This window comes from Capra hircus, chromosome 6, assembly GCF_001704415.2.
Source record: "Capra hircus breed San Clemente chromosome 6, ASM170441v1, whole genome shotgun sequence".
Classification (NCBI taxonomy): Eukaryota; Metazoa; Chordata; class Mammalia; order Artiodactyla; family Bovidae; genus Capra; species Capra hircus.
The window spans coordinates 2,204,834-2,227,903 of NC_030813.1; the positions used below are offsets into that span (position 1 = coordinate 2,204,834).

The 23,070-nt window shown below is 39.4% G+C and overlaps 1 protein-coding gene across 1 annotated transcript in view; it reads left to right on the forward strand.

Moving 5' to 3' along the window:
* The window catches only part of MARCH1 (membrane associated ring-CH-type finger 1), a 501,087-nt gene that overhangs the window by 344,804 nt on the left and 133,213 nt on the right, over window positions 1-23,070 (forward strand). The window contains exon 3 of the mRNA XM_005681248.3: window positions 22,760-22,839. Coding sequence (XP_005681305.1) covers window positions 22,760-22,839 — 80 coding nt within the window. The remainder of the gene's footprint in view (window positions 1-22,759; window positions 22,840-23,070) is intronic.

Genomic DNA, 23,070 nt, shown 5'->3' on the forward strand with positions numbered 1-23,070 from the left:
CAGAGTTTGTCCATCTAGGCTGCAAACAACATAATAATCTGATTACAGTATTGACCATCTGGTGATGTACATGTGTAGAGTTATCTTTTGGGTTGTTGGAAATAGGCGTTTGCTATGACCAGCATGTTCTCTTGACAAAATTCTGTTAATCTTTGCCCTGCTTCATTTTGTACAAGGCCAAACTTGTCTGTTATTCTGGCTATCTCTTGACTTTCTACTTTTGCATTTCAATGTCCTATGATGAAAAGGACTTTGTGTGTGTGTGTGTGTGTGTGTGTGTGTGTGTGTGTGTGTGTGTTAGTTCTAGAAGATGTTGTAAATCTTCATAGAACCAGTCAACTTCAGCTTCTTTGGCATCAATGGTTGGTGCATAGACTTGGGTTACTGTGATGCTGGATGATTTGACATGGAAACAAACCAAGATCATTCTGTAATTTTTGAAACTGCACCCAAGTACTGCATTTCACTCTTCTGTTGACTGTGAGGACTACTCCATTTCTTCTAAGGGATTCTTACCCACAGTAGTAGATATAGTGGTCATGTGAATTAAATTTGCCCATTCCCATCCATTTTAGTTCACTGATTCCTAAGATGGTGGCATTCAATCTTGCCATCTCCTGCTTGACCACACCCAATCTACCTGAATTCATGGACTGAACATTCCAGGGTCCTATGCAATATTGCTCTTTGCAGTAGACTTAACTTTTACCACCAGACAGATCCAAAACCAAGTGTCATTTCTTCTCTGACTCAGCTGTTTCATTCTTTCTGGAGTGATTAATAATTGCCCTCTGGTCTACCACATTAACACATTGGACACCTTCCAACCTTGGGGGCTCATCTTCCAATGTTATATCCTTTTGCCTTTTCATACTGTTCACGGGGTTCTCACAGTAAGGATACTGGAGAGGGTTGTCATTTCCTCCTCCAGTGGACCACGTCTTGTCAGAACTCTTCACTATGAGCCATCTGTCTGGGGTGGTACTGCATGACATGGCTCATAGCTTCATTGAGTTACACAAACCACTTAGGCACAACAAGGCTGTGATCCATGAAAGGAGTTTTGATATTAGAACCTGCCAAAATACAGAATGTTTCCATCAAATTCCTAGAGTCTTTAGACTCCCCTGGAGTTCATCAATCCCTCCTTTTACCTCTGCCCTCAGTAACCACTAATATGCTTTATTTTACAAAGATTAGTTGGCACTTTGTAAATGGGACTGTTCTGGAAACAGCCTTTCTTTTTTTATAGTAGTTTATTTATTTTAATTGGAGGCTAATTATCTTACAATATTGTAGTTTTTTTGCCAAACATTGACATTAAACAGTCTTGTAACTGACTTCTTTCACTCAGCATAATTATTCACTAGGCTTATTGACTATATCAGTACTTTCTTCCTTTTTTATTGCCGAGTACTATTCTGAGGCATGAATATATCATGTTTTGTTTATCCATTCACCTGTTAATGGAGGTTCAGTTTGAGTTTGAGTCTGTTATGAATAAAACTGCTATAAATATTAGTGTATAAATCTTGCAGGGGAGAGACATGTTATTTCATTTCCTTGGGGTAAATACTTTTAAGTAGAATAGCTAGGTCATATTTAACTTTATGTAAAATTACCAAATGGTTTTCCTTTTTACATTTCCTTCAGAAATGTACAAACATTCCTGTTGTTTCACATCCTTGCCCATACTTGATATTGTCAGTATTTTTTGCTGTAGTCCTTCTAATAGGTATCTAGTGGCCTGTCTTTGTGCTTTAATGTTCATTTCACTGATGATTAATGATTTGGTAGCATCTTTTCAAATATTTATTGGAAACTAATTTATCTTTTCTTTGGTAAGTGGTTGATCAAATCTTTGGCCCTTCTTTATTGTTTGTTTATTTTTGAGTGATAAGAGTCTAAGAATTCTGTACATACTTTATCCAATATGCACTTTGAATTTTCTCTTTCTTTATAAAGCCTTTCTAAGAACAAAACTTTTTTGCATGAGTGTGTGGATGCTAAGTCACTTCAGTCGTGTCTGACTTTTTCAACCCTATGGACTGTAGCCCACCGGGCTCCTCTATCCATGGGGATTCTCCAGGCAAGAATACTGGACTGGGTTGCCACGCCCTCCTCCAGGGGATCTTCCAGGACCCAGGGGTCGACTCCACATCTCTTGCATGTCCTGAACTTGTAGGCAGATTCTTTACCATTAGCACCACTTGGGAAGCTCAGAAGTTTTTATATAAAGTTTAATTTAACAAAAAGTTACTTCATGATTTGTATTTTTTGAGTCTCATCTAGAAAATCTTTTCCCACTTAAAGTTTTTTTCATATTTTCTTCTCAAAGTGGCATAGCTTTATTTTTTTTGGTTTTGAATAAATCATTTTACATAATTTTCTAACATGTTATAAGGTAAGGACTGAGTTTCATTTCTTCCATGTGGATACTCATTTGTTCCATCATCATTTGTTTGAAAGACATTCTTTTCTTTATTGAATTGGCTTGGCACCTTTGATATAAATCAATTGATCATATTTATGAATCTATTTTTGGACTCTATTTTGTCCCACTGACAACTTCGTAGGTACTTTATGGTTTTGGTGCTATTGTAAATGGAATTTTTTAAATCTCAGTTTTCAATTGTCCAAATTTTATAAGACTTGTCATCATCTTTATCTCCTGATCAATACCTTCATTGATTACATATCAAACGGTGAAGTCTCATCATCATCTAAAACCTTTCTTTACAAGATTTTATCACCAGCATGCTGTTTCCAATAAAGTTACTCACTGGTCCAAATGTATACTACAAACTTACATATAAAACTGCATATGTATACACCAAACTTGCATAAAAGCACCAAGAATGCAGGAATACAGATGTGAAGATCAGTAAGAGGAAAAGAACCCTAATATAGAAGAGAGATTCAGAATTTAAGCAAATTTGATGTTGCTTTGGCGGGTAGAACAAGAATTAGTGCTGGAAACTGCAGAGAAACTGACTTCAATGTAATAGTAGGAGGATACAGTCAGAAGATATACTTAGAGAAATGCAAGAGACTTTCTCAGGAGCCAGTTAATCCTGTTACTGGCTGAGCAGGCCCCTGATGACCACCTACTGAGAACATTACAAAGGGAATAATCAGTGTCATACATGGGTTAAATCAGGTCACCTTTGAAAGATACACCTAGTGCTGAGCTCACAATTCTCTAAATTTATGTTTAACCTTTAAGTATCATTTCACCACCAAAAGAAGTCTTTTGGACAGCTTTTGGACTATTTGTATTCCTTGTGTGTGTGTGTGTGTGTGTGTGTGTGTGTGCTCAGTCACTTAGTCACGTCCGACTCTTTGGGACCCAGTGACCTGTAGCTCACCAGGATCCTCTCTGTCTGTAGAACTTTCCAGGTAAGAAATGCTGAAATGGATTGCCATTTTCTACTCCAGGAAATCTTCCTGATCCAGGGATCAAACTCTGATTTCTTGCATTTTCTGCATTGGTTGGCAATTCTTTACTTCCCAGGGCTGAACCACCTGACAAGCCCTTTTTTTCCATTTCCTACAGCCAGTTTAATATTTCCTCTAATACTTAATTTTTGAACAGGTTATTCATGAACTACTGTTGAAATTAGTGAAGGCTTATTGGGGTGGGGGCGAGGGAGAGCTTAAGATTTTCTCTTTAATTTTCTGTTTCATATTGGAGTATACCTGATTAACAATGTTGTGATAGTTTCAGGTGAACAGTGAAGGGACTCAGCCATACATATACATGTATCCATTCTCCCCAAATCCCTCTTCCCATGCAGGTTGGCACATAACATTGAGCAGGGTTCCCTGTGCTGTACAGTAAGTCATTGTTGGTTATTCACTTTAAATACTGCAGTGTGTACATGTCCATCTCATGTCTATCCCATCATTCTACCTTCATTCCAAAAACAATAATTTTGTTTTCTAAGTCTAGAGTCTGTTTCTGTTCTGTAAATAAGTTCATTTATGTCATATCTTTTTAGATTCTGCACATAAGGGATATCATATGATATTTCTCCTTCTCTGTCTGACTTGGTGTGACAATTTCTAGATCCATACATGTTGCTGCAAATGGCATTACTGCATTCTTCTTAATGGCTGAGTAATATAATACAGGCTTTTTTTTTTTTTTTTAACAAAGCAGCTTCTACAACATCACTTCCTGTTGGAAGTTCTAGAATCACTCTTTACAAGGTATTCTTAATGTATTACTGGATAAGAGAAGCCATTTGTAAATAGTTATGCATAATCATTCTTTGGCACCTCCATAAATTATCTGTCAGGCTCTTCTAGTGAAGTGGACCTAAACCTGTAAGGCAGCAGGAGGCAACTGTTTCAGCATCTTTTGAAACAATGATTAATTTTCAAAATGCCAAGACCAATTGGCAATAGTTAACATTGCCCCCAAATTACAATCATGGCCTAGATGCCACAGAGAAAAATTGTCTTGCATTGCCTGTAAATGGATTCTTAGAAAACCTAATTTAAGATCACTGTTTTTAATTATACTTCTGATATAAATAACTTTGATAAAATTAGAGCAGCTGGGTTCCTGTTTGTTTTTCCTATTTGAATGCATTGTACAATATAATCATCTGAAATAAACGTCCATTACAAAGAATGCTTCATTTCAAAGGACATGTTATTCTGCTCATCCAGCCAATTGTTTTTTCCCCTCCCCAATACATTTCCATCCTGCATCTATTAAGTTCAGTTCAGTTCAGTAGCTCATTTGTATCCGACTCTTTGCAATCCCATGAATCTCTGCAAACCAGGCCTTCCTGTCCATCACCAACTCCCAGAGTTCACTCAGACTCACGTCCATCGAGTCAGTGATGCCATCCAGCCATCTCATCCTCTGTAGTCCCCTTCTCCTCCTGCCCCCAATCCTTCCCAGCATCAGAGTCTTTTCCAATGAGTCAACTCTTCGCATGAGGTGACCAAAATACTGGAGTTTCAGCTTCAGCATCATTCCTTCCAAAGAAATCCCAGGGCTGATCTCCTTCAGAATGGGCTGGTTGGATCTCCTTGCAGTCCAAGGAACTCTCAAGAGTTTTCTCCAACACCTATTAAAGACATGAACAAATTACCAACCTCTCACAATGTACCAACTAGCAAATTAAAACAATTCATTGATGTTGAATAGGGCCATGCATTTAAAGGATTTTAATTCATTTTTATTCACAATTACCATGTTTTCTTTTTAAACAGACTCTGCCAGCTTACAAACTATTGGAAGACATACTCTTCTCTACACAATAGAGTTATGTCTTTTCCTAACTAGAAATCCCTATCTTTAAAAGAAAATAGGAAATACGTCTCGCATTTGATATGCTTTTTATTCCAAAGTCCATGGAAATAGTCTTAAGAACCATATAACACTTAGACCTCAGTTCATTTATTTTGTTACAAAACAAAAGTGGCTCTTCGCCAGAAGAGAGTGAAGTCCGTTCTTCTTGGATCACTATAATGTGATTGTCATCTGTTATCTCCACTAAAATCAGGATGAGACTCAACAAGGTCAGTTCAACCCCAAAACTGTTTATTAGACACCTGCTGCATACAGGACATTATGAAGTTTCCTAAAATGAGTAAGATGTGGCCTCTTTTCTCACTCTGGTACAGAAGACAAAAAGAAGATCAACCATAGAACATTGCCCAAATTTGGAAATGGCTAGACAGAATACAGATGATAAAATATTTATCAGAGCAAGCTGGATCCCATAAAAGAAGTTAAAAAGGGCTTGAAGTTCAAAGGAAATGGCTGGCATAAAGCTGGAAAAATTAAGTGGGCCTTGAGGAAATTACAAGCCATAGCAAGCACCCTCTTCCAACAACACAAGAGAAGACTCTACACATGGACATCATCAGATGGTCAACACCAATATCAGATTGATTATATTCTTTGCAGTCAAAGATGGAGAAGCTCTATACAGTCAGCAAAAACAAGACTGGGAGCTGACTGTGGCTCAGATCATGAACTCCTTATTAACAAATTCAGACTTAAATTGAAGAAAGTAGGGAAAACCATTAGACCATTCAGGTATGACCTAAATAAAAGCCTTTATAATTATACAGTGGAAGTGAGAAATAGATTTAAGGGATTAGATCTGATAGAGTGCCTGATGAACTATGGATGGAGGTTCGTGACATTGTAAAGGAGACAGGGATCAAGACCATCCCCGTGGAAAAGAAATGCAAAAAAGCAAAATGGCTGTCTGAGGGGGCCTTACAAATAGCTGTGAAAAGAAGAGAAGATAAAAGCAGAGGAGAAAGGGAAAGATATAAGCATCTGAATGCAGAGTTCTGAAAGGTTGTTGTTGAATCAAGACGCCAGGATTCTTGGCCCCCAGAGGAGAAGAATTCAATCCGGGGCCAGAGACGAGGCTTGATCGCTCAGAGCTTTTGTGTAATAAAGTTTTATTAAAGTATAAAGGAGGTAGAGAAAGCTTCTGACATAGGCATCAGAAGGGGCAGAAAGAGTACCCCCTGCTAGTCTTCAGCTGGATGTTATATGGTCACCAGCAGTCTGTTAATGAAAGAAAGGAATGTCTCCAAACTCAGAATGGCACCAGGCCCCTCACCCATAAGATGCATTTTGGGATAATCTTGGCATGAAATCGTTCATCTTGGGCCATAAAATGATTAACTTGAATCTTGAAGAAGGGCAGATCACCATACAAATACTTTCATTTACATAGATTAGAGGGACAATATCGGAGTATAACGTACTGGTTTATCAAGTAGGTTCTGAGCCCAAAAGGTGGAACCTACTTGAAGACAGAGTTTGGGGTAAATGCATAGTACATTAGCATAGCTTAAGACAAACATTTCCATAAGAAAAAGGCATTGGCTAACTTAATGTGAAACCAGGTGTCATTATAGCAACACAGAATTTTAAGAGAAACCTCCTTTTAAATTTGTGTAGAGAAGGAAAAAATATCGCTAGTTTGTTTCCTCCTGCCGCTTAAGAGAGATAAAAATGTCTGACATTTGCAGGCTATTTCCTCCATTTGGAGACCTCTGGCCTTCCTGCCTGTTACCCTCTCAGTTCCAAAAAATAGCAAGGAGAGATAAAAAAGCCTTCCTCAGCGATCAATGCAAAGAAATAGAGGAAAACAACAGAATGGGAAAGACTAGAGATCACTTCAAGAAAATTAGAGATACCAAGGGAACATTTCATGCAAAGATGGGTTTGATAAAGGACAGAAATGGTATGGACCTAACAGAAGCAGAAGATATTAAAAAGAGGTAGCAAGAATATACAGAAGAGTCATACAAAAAAGATCTTCACAACCCAGATAATCACGATGGTGTGATCACTCATCTAGAGCCAGTCATCCTGGAATGTGAAGTCAAGTGGGCCTTAGAAAGCATCACTACAACAAAGCTAGTGGAGGTGATGGAATTCCAGTTGAGCTATTTCAAATCCTGAAAGATGATGCTGTGAAAGTACTGCACTCAATATGCCAGCAAATTTGAAAAACTCGGCAGTGGCCACAGGACTGGAAAAGGTCAGTTTTCATGCCAATCTCAAAGAAAGGCAATGCCAAAGAATGCTCAAACGACCACAAAATTGCATTCATCTCACACACTAGTAAAGTAATGCTCAAAATTCTCCAAGCCAGGCTTCAGCAATACGTGAACTGTGAACTCCCTGATGTTCAAGCTGGTTTTAGAAAAGGCAGAGGAAGCAGAGATCAAATTGCTAACATCCACTGGATCATCAAAAAAGCAAGAGAGTTCCAGAAAACATCTATTTCTGCTTTATTGACTATGCCAAAGCCTTTGACTGTGTGGATCACAATAAACGGTGGAAAATTCTGAAAGAGATGGGAATACTAGACCACCTGACCTGCCTCTTGAGAAACCTATATGCAGGTCAGGAAGCCACAGTTAGAACTGGACATGGACCAACAGACATGGACCAAATAGGAAAAGGAGTACATCAAGACGGTATATTGTCACCCTGCTTAATTAACTTATATGCAAGTACATCATGAGAAACTCTGGGCTGGAAGAAGCACAAGCTGGAATCAAGATTGCTGGGAGAAATCTCAATAACCTCAGATATGCAGATGACACCACCCTTATGGCAGAAAGTGAAGAGGAACTAAAAAGCCTCTTGATGAAAGTGAAAGTGGGGAGTGAAAAGTTGGCTTAAAGCTCAACATTCAGAAAACAAAGATCATGGTATCTAGTCCCATCATTTCATGGGAAATAGATGGGGAAACAGTGGAAACAGTGTCAGACTTTATTTTTGGGGGCTCCAAAATCACTGCAGATGGTGACTGCAGCCATGAAATTAAAAGACGCTTACTCCTTGGAAGGAAAATTATGACCAACCTAGATAACATATTGAAAAGCAGAGATATTACTTTGCCAACAAAGGTCCATCTAGTCAAGGCTATGGTTTTCCCAATGGTCATGTATGGATGTGAAAGTTGGACTGTGAAGAAAGCTGAGTGCTGAAGAGTTTTGCATTGTCGTGTTGGAGAAGACTCTTGAAAGTCCCTTGGATTGCAAGGAGATCCAACCAGTCCATTCTGAAGGAGATCAGCCCTGGGATTTCTTTGGAAGGAATGATGCTAAAGCTGAAACTCCAGTACTTTGGCCACCTCATGTGAAGAGTTGACTCATTGGAAAAGACTGATGCTGGGAGGGATTGGATGCAGGAGGAGAAGGGGATGACAGAGAATGAGATGGTTGGATGGTATCACCGACTCGATGGACATGAGTTTAAGTGAACTCCGGGAGCTGGTGATGGACAGGGAGGCCTGGCATGCTGCATTTCATGGAGTCAAAAAGAGCCAGATGCAACTGAGCTACTGAACTGAACTGAACTGATATAGAAAGATATAGAAATTCGAGTATGAAAGAATGCTCGGGCTCGTGCACTGGGATGACCCAGAGGGATGGTATGGGGAAGGCTGTGGGAGGGGGTTCAGGATGGGGAACACATGTACACCCATGGTGGATGCATGTCAGTGTATGGCAAAACCAATACAATATTGTAAAGTAATTAGCATCCAATTAAAATAAATGAATTTGTATTAAAAAAAGAAATATGCATGTGAGACATATTTGATAATAATAACAAAATGGTTTTCTAGAAGCTGGGCATTGAAAGGACTGACTAAAGCAAATACCAGAAAAGTAGATGGGATGCAGAACCCAAGGCCCTAAATCCTTGGTGGCTCAGTGGTAAAGAATGCTCCTGCTAATGCAGGAAGCATAAGTTTGACCCCTGGGTTGGAAAAATCCCTGGAGAAGGAAATGGCAACTCACTCCAGTATTCTTCCCTGGGAAATCCCATGGACAGGGGAGCCTGAAGGGCTATAGTCCATGGAGTTGCAAAAGAGTCAGATACAACTTAGCAAGTAACCAACAACAACAAAGTCTCTGTATTTAATTTATTAGACAATCAGGAGCCACTGAAGCCTTTTTAATAAGATGAAGGAAATGACTGGGGAATCTCCCTTAAGGCACATCTTAAAGCTCATAGAATACTGATAAAATGAAGAAAAATGGCAGGCAGGCAGAACAATGAGAAGAATATTTGTCTCCTCTCTGAACAAGTAATTGCACCATGTTAAAGAAAGGGCCAGGGTTTTGGAACTTGATCTTCTTGTAAACAGACTTGGTTGCAGGTTAGCAGACCTGAAACTAGAGGACTCAGGTGATGGGGAATACACACAGCTGCAGGAATGTGGGAGGAGGTCCAGGCTGACAGGTGTGAAGGCAGCAACCAATCCATTCACCTGACATGCAGCCCACCTGAAACATCCAGGGTCTGAGCTGACGTTCACACAAAAGCAGGATGTTGGACAAGGACTTGTATGGGTACCCTGTTTGGGAAATGCTTCCTAGGCATCAGGAATGAGGGAGAAGGGGAGTGAGACAGCAAAGGGGAGAAGCTGAAAGAAGGGTGTGGGAAAGAGGCCAGGGATGGGATGATGGGCCTAAATCTCTACAGTCCCCTATGAAATGGAAAGAACACTGCCAGATTCTGTGAATTCTTTAAGACTTGGTATTTTGCATTCTATTAAAGGAGTACAATAATTCATACTTTTCAAGGTTGTATATGTTCGATACATATATATAAGTAAAGCATGTTATAAGGCTTTGGTAAATAAACCAGTATTTACTATTTCTGATTATTACTAGCGTTATTATAATTATTATTGTGACTACTACCCATAGAATTGAATCTGACAGGTTCTGTGGTCTTCCACGAGGCCACTCTCTGCCTAACTCCTGCTTGATTTTTTTTTTTTTATTGGAGTATAGTTAATTTACAATGTTGTGTTAGTTTCAAGACATGACTTAGTGACTGAACAACAACAAATATGTTAGGAAGATAGGGGAATGACTAAAACAACATTTACAGTTCACAGGTATAGGAATCCCACTTTGCTTTCAACTACTTGTACTGAAGGGCAGGAAAAGGAGAGGAGAACAGGGATGACATTCCAGGATTTCTCTCCCCATTTATATACCCCAGCAAGGTTTGTGGAAAGGGTTGGGGGGGGGGGCAAGGAAGGTATACTGTATATATATGTATATATGTATATATATGTATATGTACATACACATACATATCACTCTTGAGAGTCCATTGGACAGCAAGAATATCAAACCAGTCAATCCTAAGGGAAATCAACCCTGAATACTCATTGGAAGGACTGATGCTGAAGCTGAAGCTCCAATATTTTGGCCACCTGATGCGAACAGTTGACTCATTGGGAAAGACCCTGATGCTGGGAAAGACTGAAAGCAAAAGGAGAAGAAGGATGCAGAGGATGAGATGGTTGGACGGCATCACCAACTCAGTGGACATGAACTTGGGTGAACTCTAGGAGATGGTGAGGGACAGGGAGGCCTCACGTCCTCATGCTGCAGTCCATGGGGTCACAAAGATCACAGATTCTTTTCCCTTATAGGTTCTTATAAATATAGAGTTCTCTGTGCTCTCTAGCTCATCCTTGTTGATTATCTATTTTATATATAGTAGTGTGTATATGTTAATCCCAAGGTCCTGATATAGCCAGTTTCTCTTTCCCCTTTGATAAACATAAGTTTGTTTTCTATGTCTAGCTTTCTATGTCTGAAACAAGCCTCAGTAAACCTAGGCATTACTTTTAGGCATCCAGAGAACTGTTTGCTTTTAAAATCTTCCAGAACATGGACAAAGTAAATCTAGTATATGAGATTTCAAAAAAAAAAGAATATTGCCAAGAATTGCACTCCTGAATAGTTAGGGGCTGATGCACCTTGGGGATATACACAAAGCACCTTGGGTTGCTATCTGGCCCAGCTGAACCTCCCATTGTCTTTCATAGAAGCCTCCAAAGCAGGAAACCAAGCCACGCAACCGCGTGTCCTTCTAATTACCATTGGCTCTTCCTGTGCAAACGCTTGGACTTCTGCATGCTTCCCACTACCTGCACCTCAGCTTCCCAGAGGAATCATGAGGCTACAGTGCACTAGGCATCATCACCCCCGCACTCACTCCCAGCAGAAGGTTCCCTCTTATGTCCGGCCATGAGGGACCCAGCTCCTAAATTCTATCCTGTGGTTCTTCTTTCCAGCACTATCTCTGGTAGAAACTATCTCTCAGTTTGGGTTTCCTTCAAATCAATACTAGTAACAAGACATTCCGTGCAGGTGGTGTATTTCAAATATCATCCCAAGAATCATAAATGAGGGATCTGGGCTCATAAGACAAGACAGGTAGAAAGTCAAGTTAAAAATGCATTTTTAAGTCTGTTTGGGGGGCTTGATTCTAATGGGAATCTTGTTGTAATTCAGTCCCTAAGTCTGTCACTGTCTCCATTGTTTCCCCACCTATTTGCCATGAAGTGATGAGACTGGATGCCATGATCTTAGTTTTTTGAATATTGAGTTTTAAGCCAATATTTTCACTCTCCTTTTAACTTTCATCAAGAGGCTCTTTAGTTCATCTTCACTTTCTGCCATAAGGGTAGTGTCATCTATGTATCTGAGGTTATTGATATTTCTCCTTGCAATCTTTATTCCAGCTTGTGCTTCATCCAGTCCAGCATTTCATATGATGCACTCTGTGTATAAATTAAATAAGCAAGGTAACAATATGCAGCCTTGATGTACTCCTTTCCCAATTTTGAACAAGTCCATTGTTCCATGTCCAGTTCTAACTATTGCTTCTTGACCTGCATATAGATTTCTCAGGAGGTAAGTTGAGGTATTCCCATCCCTTTAAGAATTTTCCAGTTTGCTGCGATCCACACAGTCAAAGGCTTTAGTGTAATCAGTGAAGCAGAAGTAGATATTCTTCTGGAACTCTCTTGCTTTTTCTATGATACAAGGGATGTTGGCAATTTGATCTCTGGTTCCTCTGCCTTTTCTAAATCCAGCTTGAATCTGGAAGTTCAGAGTTCGCATATTGTTGAAGCCTGGCTTGGAGAATTTTGAGCATTACTTTGCTAGCATGTGAGATGAGTGTAATTGTGCAGTAGTTTGAACATTCTTTGGCCTTGCCTTTCTTTGGAATTGGAATGGAAACTGACCTTTTCCAGTCCTGTGGCCACTGCTGAGTTTTCCAGATTTGCTGGCATATTGAGTGTAGCACTTTCACAGCATCATGTTTTAGGACTTGAAATAACTGGAGTTCCATTACCTCTGCTAGCTTTGTTTCTAGTTCTGCTTCCTAAGGCCCACTTGACTTCACACTCCAGGATATCTGATTCTCGGTGAGTGATCACACCATCATGGTTATCTGTGTCATTAAGATCTTTTTTGTACAGTTCTTCTGTGTATTTTTGCCACCTCTTCCTAATATCTTCTGCTTCTGTTAGGTCCATACCATTTCTGTCCTTTATTAAGTCCATCTTTGCATGAAATGTTCCCTTGGTGTCTCTAATTTTCTTGAAGACATCTCTAGTCTTTCCCATTATATCATTTTCCTCTATTTTCATTGCTCACATAAGAAGGCTCTCTTGTTTCTCCTTGTTATTCTTTGGAACTCCCCATTCAGATGGATATATCTTTCTTTTTCTCCTTTGCCTTTCACTTCTCTTCTTTTCTCAGCTATTTGTAAGACTTTATCAGACAACCATTTGCCTTTTTGCATTTCTTCTTCTTTGCGATGGTTTCAATTACTGCCTCCTGTACAACGTTACCGGAGAAGGCAATGGCATCCCACTCCAGTACTCTTGCCTGGAAAATCCCATGAACGGAGGAGCCTGATAGGCTGCAGTCCATGGGGTCGCTAAGAGTCGGAGACGACTGAGCAAGTTCACTTTCACTGTTCACGTTCATGCATTGAAGAAGGAAATGGCAACCCACTCCAGTATTCTTGTCTGGAGAATGCCAGGGACCGGGGAGCCTGGTGGGCTGCGGGCTGCCGTCTGTGGGGTCACACAGAGTCGGACATGACTGAAGCGACTTAGCAGCAGCAGCAGCAGTACAATGTTACGAACTTCCATCCATAGTTCTTCAGGAACTCGGTCTATCAGATCTAATCCCTTGAATCTATTTATCTTCCTCTCTTTTATCGAAAGGGATTTGATTTAGCTCATACCTGAATGGTCTTGTGGTTTTCCCTACTTTCTTCAGTTTAAGTCTGAATTTTGCAATAAGAACTTTATGATCTGAGCCACAGTCATCTCCTGATCTGTTTTTGCTGACTGTATAGAGCTTCTCTATCTTTGGCTGCAAAGCATATAATCAATTTGATTTCCATATTGACCATCTGGTGATGTTCATGTGTAGAGTCATCTCTCATGTTGTTGGAAGAGTGTGTTAGCTATGTATAGTGTGTTCTGTTGGTAAAATTCTGCTAGCCTTTGCCCTGCTTCATTTTGTACTCCAAGGCCAAACTTGTTTCTCACTCCAGCTATCTCTTGACTTCCAACTTTTGCATTCCAGTCCCCTCTGATGAAAAGGATATCTTTTTTAGTGTTAGTTCTAGATTTTAGCATAGTGAATTAAACAGAAGTAGACTTTTTTTTTTTTAAATTCTCTTGCTTTTTCTGATTCAGCAGATGTTGCATCCATTTGATCTCTAGTTCCTCTGACTTTTCTAAATCCAGCTTGTACATTTGGAAGTTCTTGGATCACATGCTGCTGAAGCCTAGCGTGAAGGATTTTTAGGATTACTCTGCTAGCATTTGAAATGAATACATTTGTATGGTAGCTTAAACATTGTTTGGCATTGCCCTTCTTTGGAATTGGAATGAAAACTGACCTTTTCCAGTTCTTTGGTCACTGCTGAGTTTTCCAAATTTGCTGACATATTGAGTGCAGCACTTTAACAGTATCATCTTTTAGGATTTGAAATAGCTCAGCTGGAATTCCATCACCTCCACTAGTTTTGCTCATTCTAATGCTTCCTAAGGTCCACTTGACTTCACATTTCAGGAAGTCTGGCTCTAGGTGAGTGACAACACCATTGTGATTATCTGGGTCATTAAGACCTTTTCTGTACAACTCTTCTGTGTGTTCTTGCCACTTCTTCCTAATCTCTTCTTCTATTAGTTTCTTTCTGTTTCTGTCCTTTATTGTGTCCATCTTTGCATAAAAATTTTCCCTTGGTATGTCCAGTTTTCTTGAAGAGACCTCTAGTCTTTCCCATTCTATCATTTTCCTCTATTTGCATTCCTCATATAGGAAGGCCTTCTTATCTCTCCTTGTTATTCTTTGGAACTCTGTATTTAGTTCGGCATATCTTTTCCTTTCTCCTTTGCCTTTTGTTCCTCTTTTCTCAGCTATCTGTAAGGACTCCTCAGACAACCATTTTGTCTTCTTGCATTTCTTCTTCTTGGGGATGGTTTTTGTCACTGCTTCCTGTACCATGCTATGAACCTCCATTCATATTTCTTCAGACATCCTGTCAAATCTAATCCCTTGAATCTATTTGTCTCTTCCACTGTGTAATCATAAATAATTTTATTTAGTTCATACCTGAATGGTCTTTTGGTTTTCTCTACTTTTTTCAGTTTAAGCCTGAATTTTGCAATAAGGCTCTCATTATCTCAGCCACAGTCAGCTCCAGGTCTTGTTTTTGCTGACTGCATAGAACTTGTCCATCTTTTGCTGCAAAGAACGTAATCATTCTGATTTCAGTATTTATTATCTGGTGATGCCCATATGTAGATACATTTTTTTGTGTCATTGGAAAAGGGTGTTTACTATGACTAGTGCATTCTCTTGTCAAAACTGTGTTAGCCTTTGCCAGGCTTCATTTTGTACTCCCAGGCCAAACTTGCCTGTTACTCTAGGTATCTCTTAACTTCCTAAGACAGGTGATGATGATAGATAGATAGAGAGATGGTAAATGTATAATTGACAGATGGTGATGATAGGTGGATAGATTTCTATCTTTATGATTTATCTTTGCTCCCCACATATTCTTATTTCTGAAAATTCATACTATGTTTTGATGTTTGGTAAATGTACTCTGATTTCATGTAGCTTTTTAAAAAGTATATTTCTAGATATTTCCCCATGTTACTTTGTTCAGCTGATCTTTCAAAAAATTTTATTATGTTTAAAAATAAAGCATCTACTTGGAATGGTATTTCTTGATTCTCCTCTCCTCTTTCCCTGTCATATCTTGGATATATTGAATCCTAATTCTTCTGCCTGTTGATGATCAGTTCTGGACCTTTCAGTTCTCAGCTGCCGTAGTGAGCTTTCTAGTGCCCCAATTTAATTATTTCCATTTGCTACGGACCAGCTCTCAGTGACTTTCCATTTATTTAAGGGTACAATTCAAACATTTCAATGTGGCATGTAGGACATCTCTCTGCTCTTTTCTCCTGAATTTTATCACTTCCTATCTCACTCACCACCCTCCCTCCAACCATCACCAAACTTTCTGTGGTTCCCTGATCTCCTCACTCTGATCTAAAGCACGTTTCTCCTGGTTTGGGCTGCTTACCCCCATCACCAATTCAGCCCCTTTGAGGTAACCTGTCTTCTCCTCTGGGGTGCTTACTTTAAATCTCTGTTCTGTCTTGCATTTGGTACCATTTCTTCACCAGAACTCACACTACCACAGTCTCAGGATACCCTAAACTATATTAAAATCACCTGTTCACTTACACCTCTTTCCCACTAAATAAGAAGCTCTATCAGAATACCATCTGTTTCTTAATCCCAGAACTCACTGTTGTGTTTATTACTTGATAGATCCTTATTAATTTGCTGAGCAAATGAATCAAAAGTGACACAAGCTGATATTAATTTCACACCAATTAGCTGGTCAAATAGATTCTAGTCAATTTTGGTGGTGTCTTTGTTGCGTGCAGGTAGTTTTAGGGGGAGGGGATCCTGGAAAGTGCATAATGCATGAGAAAAGTAAGACAGAGGATGGGGAAATGCCGATAAAGAGTGTGTTGATGAGCTGGGGACAACTGAGTTTTCATCCAGCTTGGAGCGTTTTGAGAGACTTCGGAAGTCACTTCAGCACTGCCCCTGGGAAGATGGAAAAGCAGGGTGTTTATGCATTGATTCCAATCTGAGAGCTGTCCTCCAACAATTTGATTTATTCCACACTCCTGGGCTATGCCCATGTGCAACCCAGCAAGTGCACATGCTACCAGGAAAAACCCAGGGCAGAGAGTGCAAGTGGGAAGCAGTCCAAAGGCAAGTGAACTCAAGGCAGGGTAAGGGTCCTGGGAGGCAGGTCAGCATCTGCTCCAGCAGGAGACACTGGCCCACTGAACATATATAAACTAAAACCAGATGTGAGCTATTCAAAGATTCCTAAGGCGCAACAAGAATGATTTTAGTTCTCTTCAGAACCTTTCAGCATTATAGACATAAATGCTATTTGAGTCAGTATCATGATGAAGCCGAAACCTCTCCAAAGGAAAGCTGTATCTTTTTTAATGTTCAGTGTTTTTATTTGTTGATAAATAACTTTCCCATTTCAGAACATGCATTTGCCCAGAACTGTGAGGTTATAAAATGTTTTATCATGATGATGTCTATTTGAGGATCTTTGTGCAGTCTCATGGAATTGACTTTAACATACGATTTAAGTAGCCATGGAGACCCATTATGATGGTCACCATATTGTGATCCACTTTTATAGTCACATTATCAATGGTTGGGAGTCACTTTGTGGTTGTGTTGCTGTTTTTAAAAGAGAATGAGGAGCAGACTTCACATATGTGGTCTTTATTCAGTGTCTGCTGTATGCGGAGATTCCTACTAAACTCACTTGGTGTATGTGGAATGAACGGTACACATTCTAACAAAATTTACAGCTTCAAGTACAGAAAAATGCTTATATTTTACAAAAACTGGTTATGCTTTCGATGGGTATAGATATGAAGTTGATCTAAACTAAAAACTTGAAATAAGTTAGTTTTGATACATATATTGAAGGAGATCACCAAATGTGGACTGATGTCCAAAGATGAAATTCAAAGACTTTAAAAATACACAGTGTTCATGAATTGATGGAAAAGACTCAGAAAATTAAAAGTCAAAAGTATGCAGATGTTATAAATAACGAATGTTAAAAAGTGTGTGGAGAAAAGGGAGCCCTCCTACACTGTTGGTGGGAATGTAAACTGGTGTAGCTACTATGGAAAATAGTATAGAAGTTACCCCCAAAAAAACTAAAAATAGAGTTGCCATTTGATCCAGTAACCCCCCTCCTGGGCATCTATCTAGACAAAATGCTAATCCAAAAAGGTACATGGAGCTCTATTTTCAGAGCAGAACTATTCACAGTAACCAAGACATGGAAACAACCAAAATGTCCATTGACAGATAAATGGACAAAAAAGTGGTATACACACTAAAATACCACTCAACCATAAAGAAGAAGGAAATACATTGGTATACACAATAGACTAGTACTCAGCCATAAAAAAAAGAATGAAATAATGCCATTTATAGCAACATGGGTAGAAGGAGAGATAATCACACTAAGTGGAGTAAATCTCTCTCCAGAAAGAGAAAAACAAATACCATATGATATCACTTACATGTGGAACCTAAGATATGACACAAATGAACTTATCCATGAAACAGAAACCAGCTCACAGACATAGAGAACAAACCTTTGGTTGCCAAGAGGAGAAGAGGTGGGAGAGGGAAGGATTGAGAGTGTGGGATTAACAGATGCAAACTGTTATTTATAAAATGGATAAACAACAAGGTCCTATCACATAGTAGGGAACTATATTCAATATCCTACAATAAATCATGGAGGAAAAGAATTTTATATAGTATGAATCACTTTGCTGTACAGCAGAACTTAACACATTATAAATCAACTATAATTCAATGTTTGTTTGTGTGGATCACACACAACTTTGGACTGTGTGAATCACAACAAACCGGAAAATTCCTAAAGAGATGGGAATACCACACCATCTTACTGCCTCCTGAGAAATCTGTATGCAGGTCAAGAAGCAACAGTTAGAACCAGAAATGGAGCAATGAACTGGTTCCAAATTGAGAAAGGAGTACATCAAGACTGTATAATGTCACCCTGCTTATTTAACTCATATGCAAAGTACATCATGCAAAATTCTGGGCTGGATGAAGCACAAACTGGAATCAAGATTGCCAGGAGAAATATCAATAACCTCAGATATGCATATGACACCACCCTTATGGCAGAAAGTGAAGAGGAACTGAAGAGCCTCTTGATGAAAGTGAAAGAGGAGAGTGAAAAAGCTGACCTAAAATTCTAAAAACTAAAATTATGGCACCCGGTTCCATCATTTCATGGCAAATAGGTAGGCAAACAACATAAACAGTAAAAGAGTTTATTTTCTTGGGCTCCAAAATCACAGCAGATGGTGACTGCAACCATGAAGCTAAAAGACACTTGCTTCTTGGAAGAAAAGCTATGACCAACCTAGACAGCATGCTAAAAAGCAGAGACATTACCTTGCCAACAAAGATCCGTCTAGTCAAAGCTGTGGCTTTTCCAGTAGTCCTGTATGGATGTAAGAGGTGGACTATAAAGAAAGCTGAGTGGCAAAGAATTGATGCTTTTGAACTGTGGTGTAAGAGAAGACTCTTGAGAGTCCCTTGGACTGCAAAGAGATCAAACCAGTCCATCCTAAAGGAGATCAGTCTTGAATATTTATTGGAAGGACTGATGCTGAAGCTGAAGCTCCAATACTTCAGCCACCTAATGAACGGAACTGACTCATTGGAAAAGACCCTGATGCTGGGAAAGATTGAAGGCAGGAGAAGAAGGCAACAACAGAGGATAAGATGGTTAGATGGCATCACCGACTCAATATACCTGAGTTTGAGCAAGCTCTGGGAGTTGGTGATGGACAGGGAAGCCTGGTGTGCTACAGTGCATGGGGTCACAAAGAGTCAGACATGACTGAACTGAACTGAACTGAACTGAACTGAACTGATACTTCAATGTGTATATTAGTCGGTCAGTTGTGTCTATGAGTGAAGTCGCTCAGTCGTGTCCGGCTCTTTGGGACTCCATGGACTGTAGCCCACCAGGTTCCTCCCTCCATGGGATTCTCCAGGCAAGAGTACTGGAGTGGATTGCCATTTCCTTCTCCAGGGGATCTTCCCAACCCAGGGATCGAACCCGGGTCTCCCACATTGCTGGCAGACTCTTTAACCTCTGAGCCACCAGGGAAGCCTCCAATTGTGTCTAATTCTTTGCAAACCTATAGACTGTAGACTGTCAGGCTCCTCTGTCCATGTGATTTTCCAGGCAAGAGTACTGGAGTGGGTTGCCATTCCCTCCTCAGTGGATCTTCCCGATCCAAGAATCAAACCCAGTTCTCCTGCATTCCAGGCAGATTCTTTACCACTGAGTCATCAGGGAAGCCCCTATACTTCAATAAAATAAACTTAATAAGAACAAAGTGTGCAGATCAGTCTATTGGAACATGTGGAGGGCGCCATGCTCCCCTGTGGGCACATGGCTTCTTCTGCCTCAGAATGTTTTTAATCTCTTCTTTAATAACTCCTACTTTCCTTTTTAGCTTAGCTGAGTATTACCCCTATATTAGTTTCCTATGACTGCTACAACAAATGGCCACACAAATGTATCATCCTGTAGTTCTAGAGGTCAGAGGTCAAACATGGGTCTCACGGGGCTACACTGCAGATGTCAGCAGGACCTCATTCCTTCTGGAGGCTGTAGGGGAAAGCTCCTTTTCCAGCCTTTTCCAGCTTCTAGAGGATGCCTGCATGCCTCCTTTCAAGGCCTCCTCCGTCTATCTTCAGTGGCAGAAGTGGAGTATCTCCCCTTCTCTCTGACCTCTGCTCCCATCCTTTCATCTTTTCTCTCTGACTCTAATGCTACCACCTCTCTCTTAGAAGGATCCTCATGCTTACACCTTGTCCACCTGAATAATCCAGGACCATCTCTCCATCTCAAGGGCCTTAACTTAATCACCTGTGCAAAGTCACTTTTGTTATGTAAGAAAACAGATTCACAAATTCCAGGAATTAAAATGTTGATATCTTGAGTAGGAGTAAGAGGCAGTATTATTTAGCCCTTCATACCTCCTCTTGAAGTTCTTCTAACCTCTTGACTTAGAATTAGTTTCTTTTCCTCTGGACTCCACAATCAGGTATGTTTATTGTCGTCTTTTTTTAATCTTTTTTCACTGCAGTGTGTTTGATGTACAATATTGTGTGAGTTACAGATGCACAGCATAGTGACTCAGAATGTTTTAAGTTTCACTCCATTCAGAGTTCTTATAAAATATTGGCTATATTTCATGCATTGTGCAGGATATTCTTGCAACTTACTTATTTTAAACAAAACAGCTTATACTTGTTAACCCTCTGCTCTCATTTTGTCCCTCCCCTGTTCCCTCCCCGCACTGGTAACCACTAGTTTGTCTCCTATATCTGTGAGTCTGTTTATTTTTTGTTATATTCACTAGTTTGTTAGATTATACATTTCTAAGAATTTGTCCATTTCTTCTAGGTTGTCCATTTTATAAGCCTGTGATTGTTCATAGTAGTCTCCAATGATCCTCTGTATTTCTGTGGTGTTGATTGTAGTTTTACTTTTCCCCCTCTGATTTTATTGATTTGTGCCCTCTCTCTCTTTTTCTTGATGATCCTGGCTAAAGGTTTATCCATTTTGAAAAGATTTCCAAGAACCAGCTCTTAGTTTAATCTTGTCTATTATTTTTGTTTAATCGTTTCTATTGTTTTTTAAGTCTCTAGTTCATTTATTTCTGCTCTGATCTTTACTATATCTTTCCTCCTGTCAACTTTGGATTTTGCTTGTTCTTCCTTTTCTAGTTCCTATAGGTGTAAAGATAAGTTGTTTATTTGAGATTTTTTAATTGTTTCCCTAGGCAAGCTTGTACTACAATAAACTTTCCCCTTAAAAGTGTCTTTGCTGAGTTGCATAGGTTGTTCCCATTTTCGTTTGCCTCCGGGTACTTTTCATGTCTTCTTCGATCTCTTCAGTGACACATTGGTTGTTCAGTAACATATTGTGCAGCTTTCACACGCTTATGCTTTTTTGCAGTTTTTTTTCTTATAGTTGATTTATATGCATGTATCTTTAATATGGGGATTTTTAGAACTTTGAAATTTGGGGTTAATCTTACTACCTTTACTGTTATTTTTCTTGCTGGCAATTTCATCTGTGCAGTCAGACTGGTCTAAATCTGTGGTTGAAGCCCCTGGATTTCCTCTGTGTATAGGAGGGTGTTGCCTTGTGAGTTGAGTATGAGAGCAGATCAAGGAGCAGAATTTCTCACATGAAGCTCTGCTCTACCGAGCAGCACTGATTTCTCAGTTCCCTCATCTGTAACATGGAAAAAATTATCATATTTGCCACATGTGTTTCTTGTACTAATGAATTAACATAGGAAAATTACTTAGAACTGTGACTGGCATATAATATTCCCTCAAAACTATTAGTTATTATTATTTCCCATTTGTGAGATTATTATAAGTATTAAACAGATGGCAGATAAACCACAGTACCATGCCTGGCACACAGTAAATTCTTCACACAGTCTAGGTTTTTATTTATCATCATCACATGGATTAAATATAATGGTTAGAAAATTCAAAGTAGTGAAGTAAATGCTGTGTTTTAAACATAGGAGTCTCATGAAACAGACTGAAATTTATGCCAATCTGCATAATTTCAGGCTTTCTTATTCTCAGGCACAGTCTGGTCATGAAGTTAAAAGTTAAGAAGGTTAATAATGTTGTGATGGATAGATTTTTATTAGCCTCCATGATAAAATAATAATAATCACTGCAGGCTTTTAAATATTACAAAGTGTTTTTAAATATATCATCTCATGGGGCCTTAAAGTGACTTAATGTTAACTCCAGGCAGTATCTAGCAATCTAATGGCTATTTGATTATTGAAGCTTCCTAAATTAGTATCATCTTTGTCACATAATAGCCATTGTGTCCTTTATATCACAGGCTATTCAAGGGTTACACATTTGTTTCCAAGGCAAATTGAGCCATTCCACTCAAAAGTTTACAGTAAATAGAATAGAAACTTGTGGAATCATCTTCCTCTATCACAAATGAAGCAACAGCAAAGTGGTACAGCATCTCAGCTGTTCCAAGTTCCTCAAATCAGTTTTACTTTTGCAAAACCTGCCCTCCGACTTCCTATATCCTGTGAGCTGCCTTATGAACAACATGACCGGCAGCCACGTTTGTTGTAATTTTTTAAATATGTGGAAAAAAAGCAAGATATCAACCATGTATTACCTTAACCAAGATGCCAAATTGTCTAACTTGTTTCTCCAGGCCAGCAGTCCAACAACTGGGACAGCTCCCAGGAGCCAGTCAAGGTTGTCTGTCTGTCCATCCACTCAGGACATCTGCAGGTAAGTGTGCAGCAAACGAGCCTGTCTGGAGCTTTTAGGCCAGTGTTTTGTACTCTTGTTGTATATATTGAGACTGTGTGACTCTTGCTGCTGTCTTGTCTTGTCTGTGGATAATTTATATCAGCCTGATTGTTTTTTTCCTTTACTACATTTTCCTCATTTGATCTTTGTTTGCCGACTTTGGGTCCATGCTGTCATTTTCATCTCTCTCTCTTTCTGTTTCCCATGGCT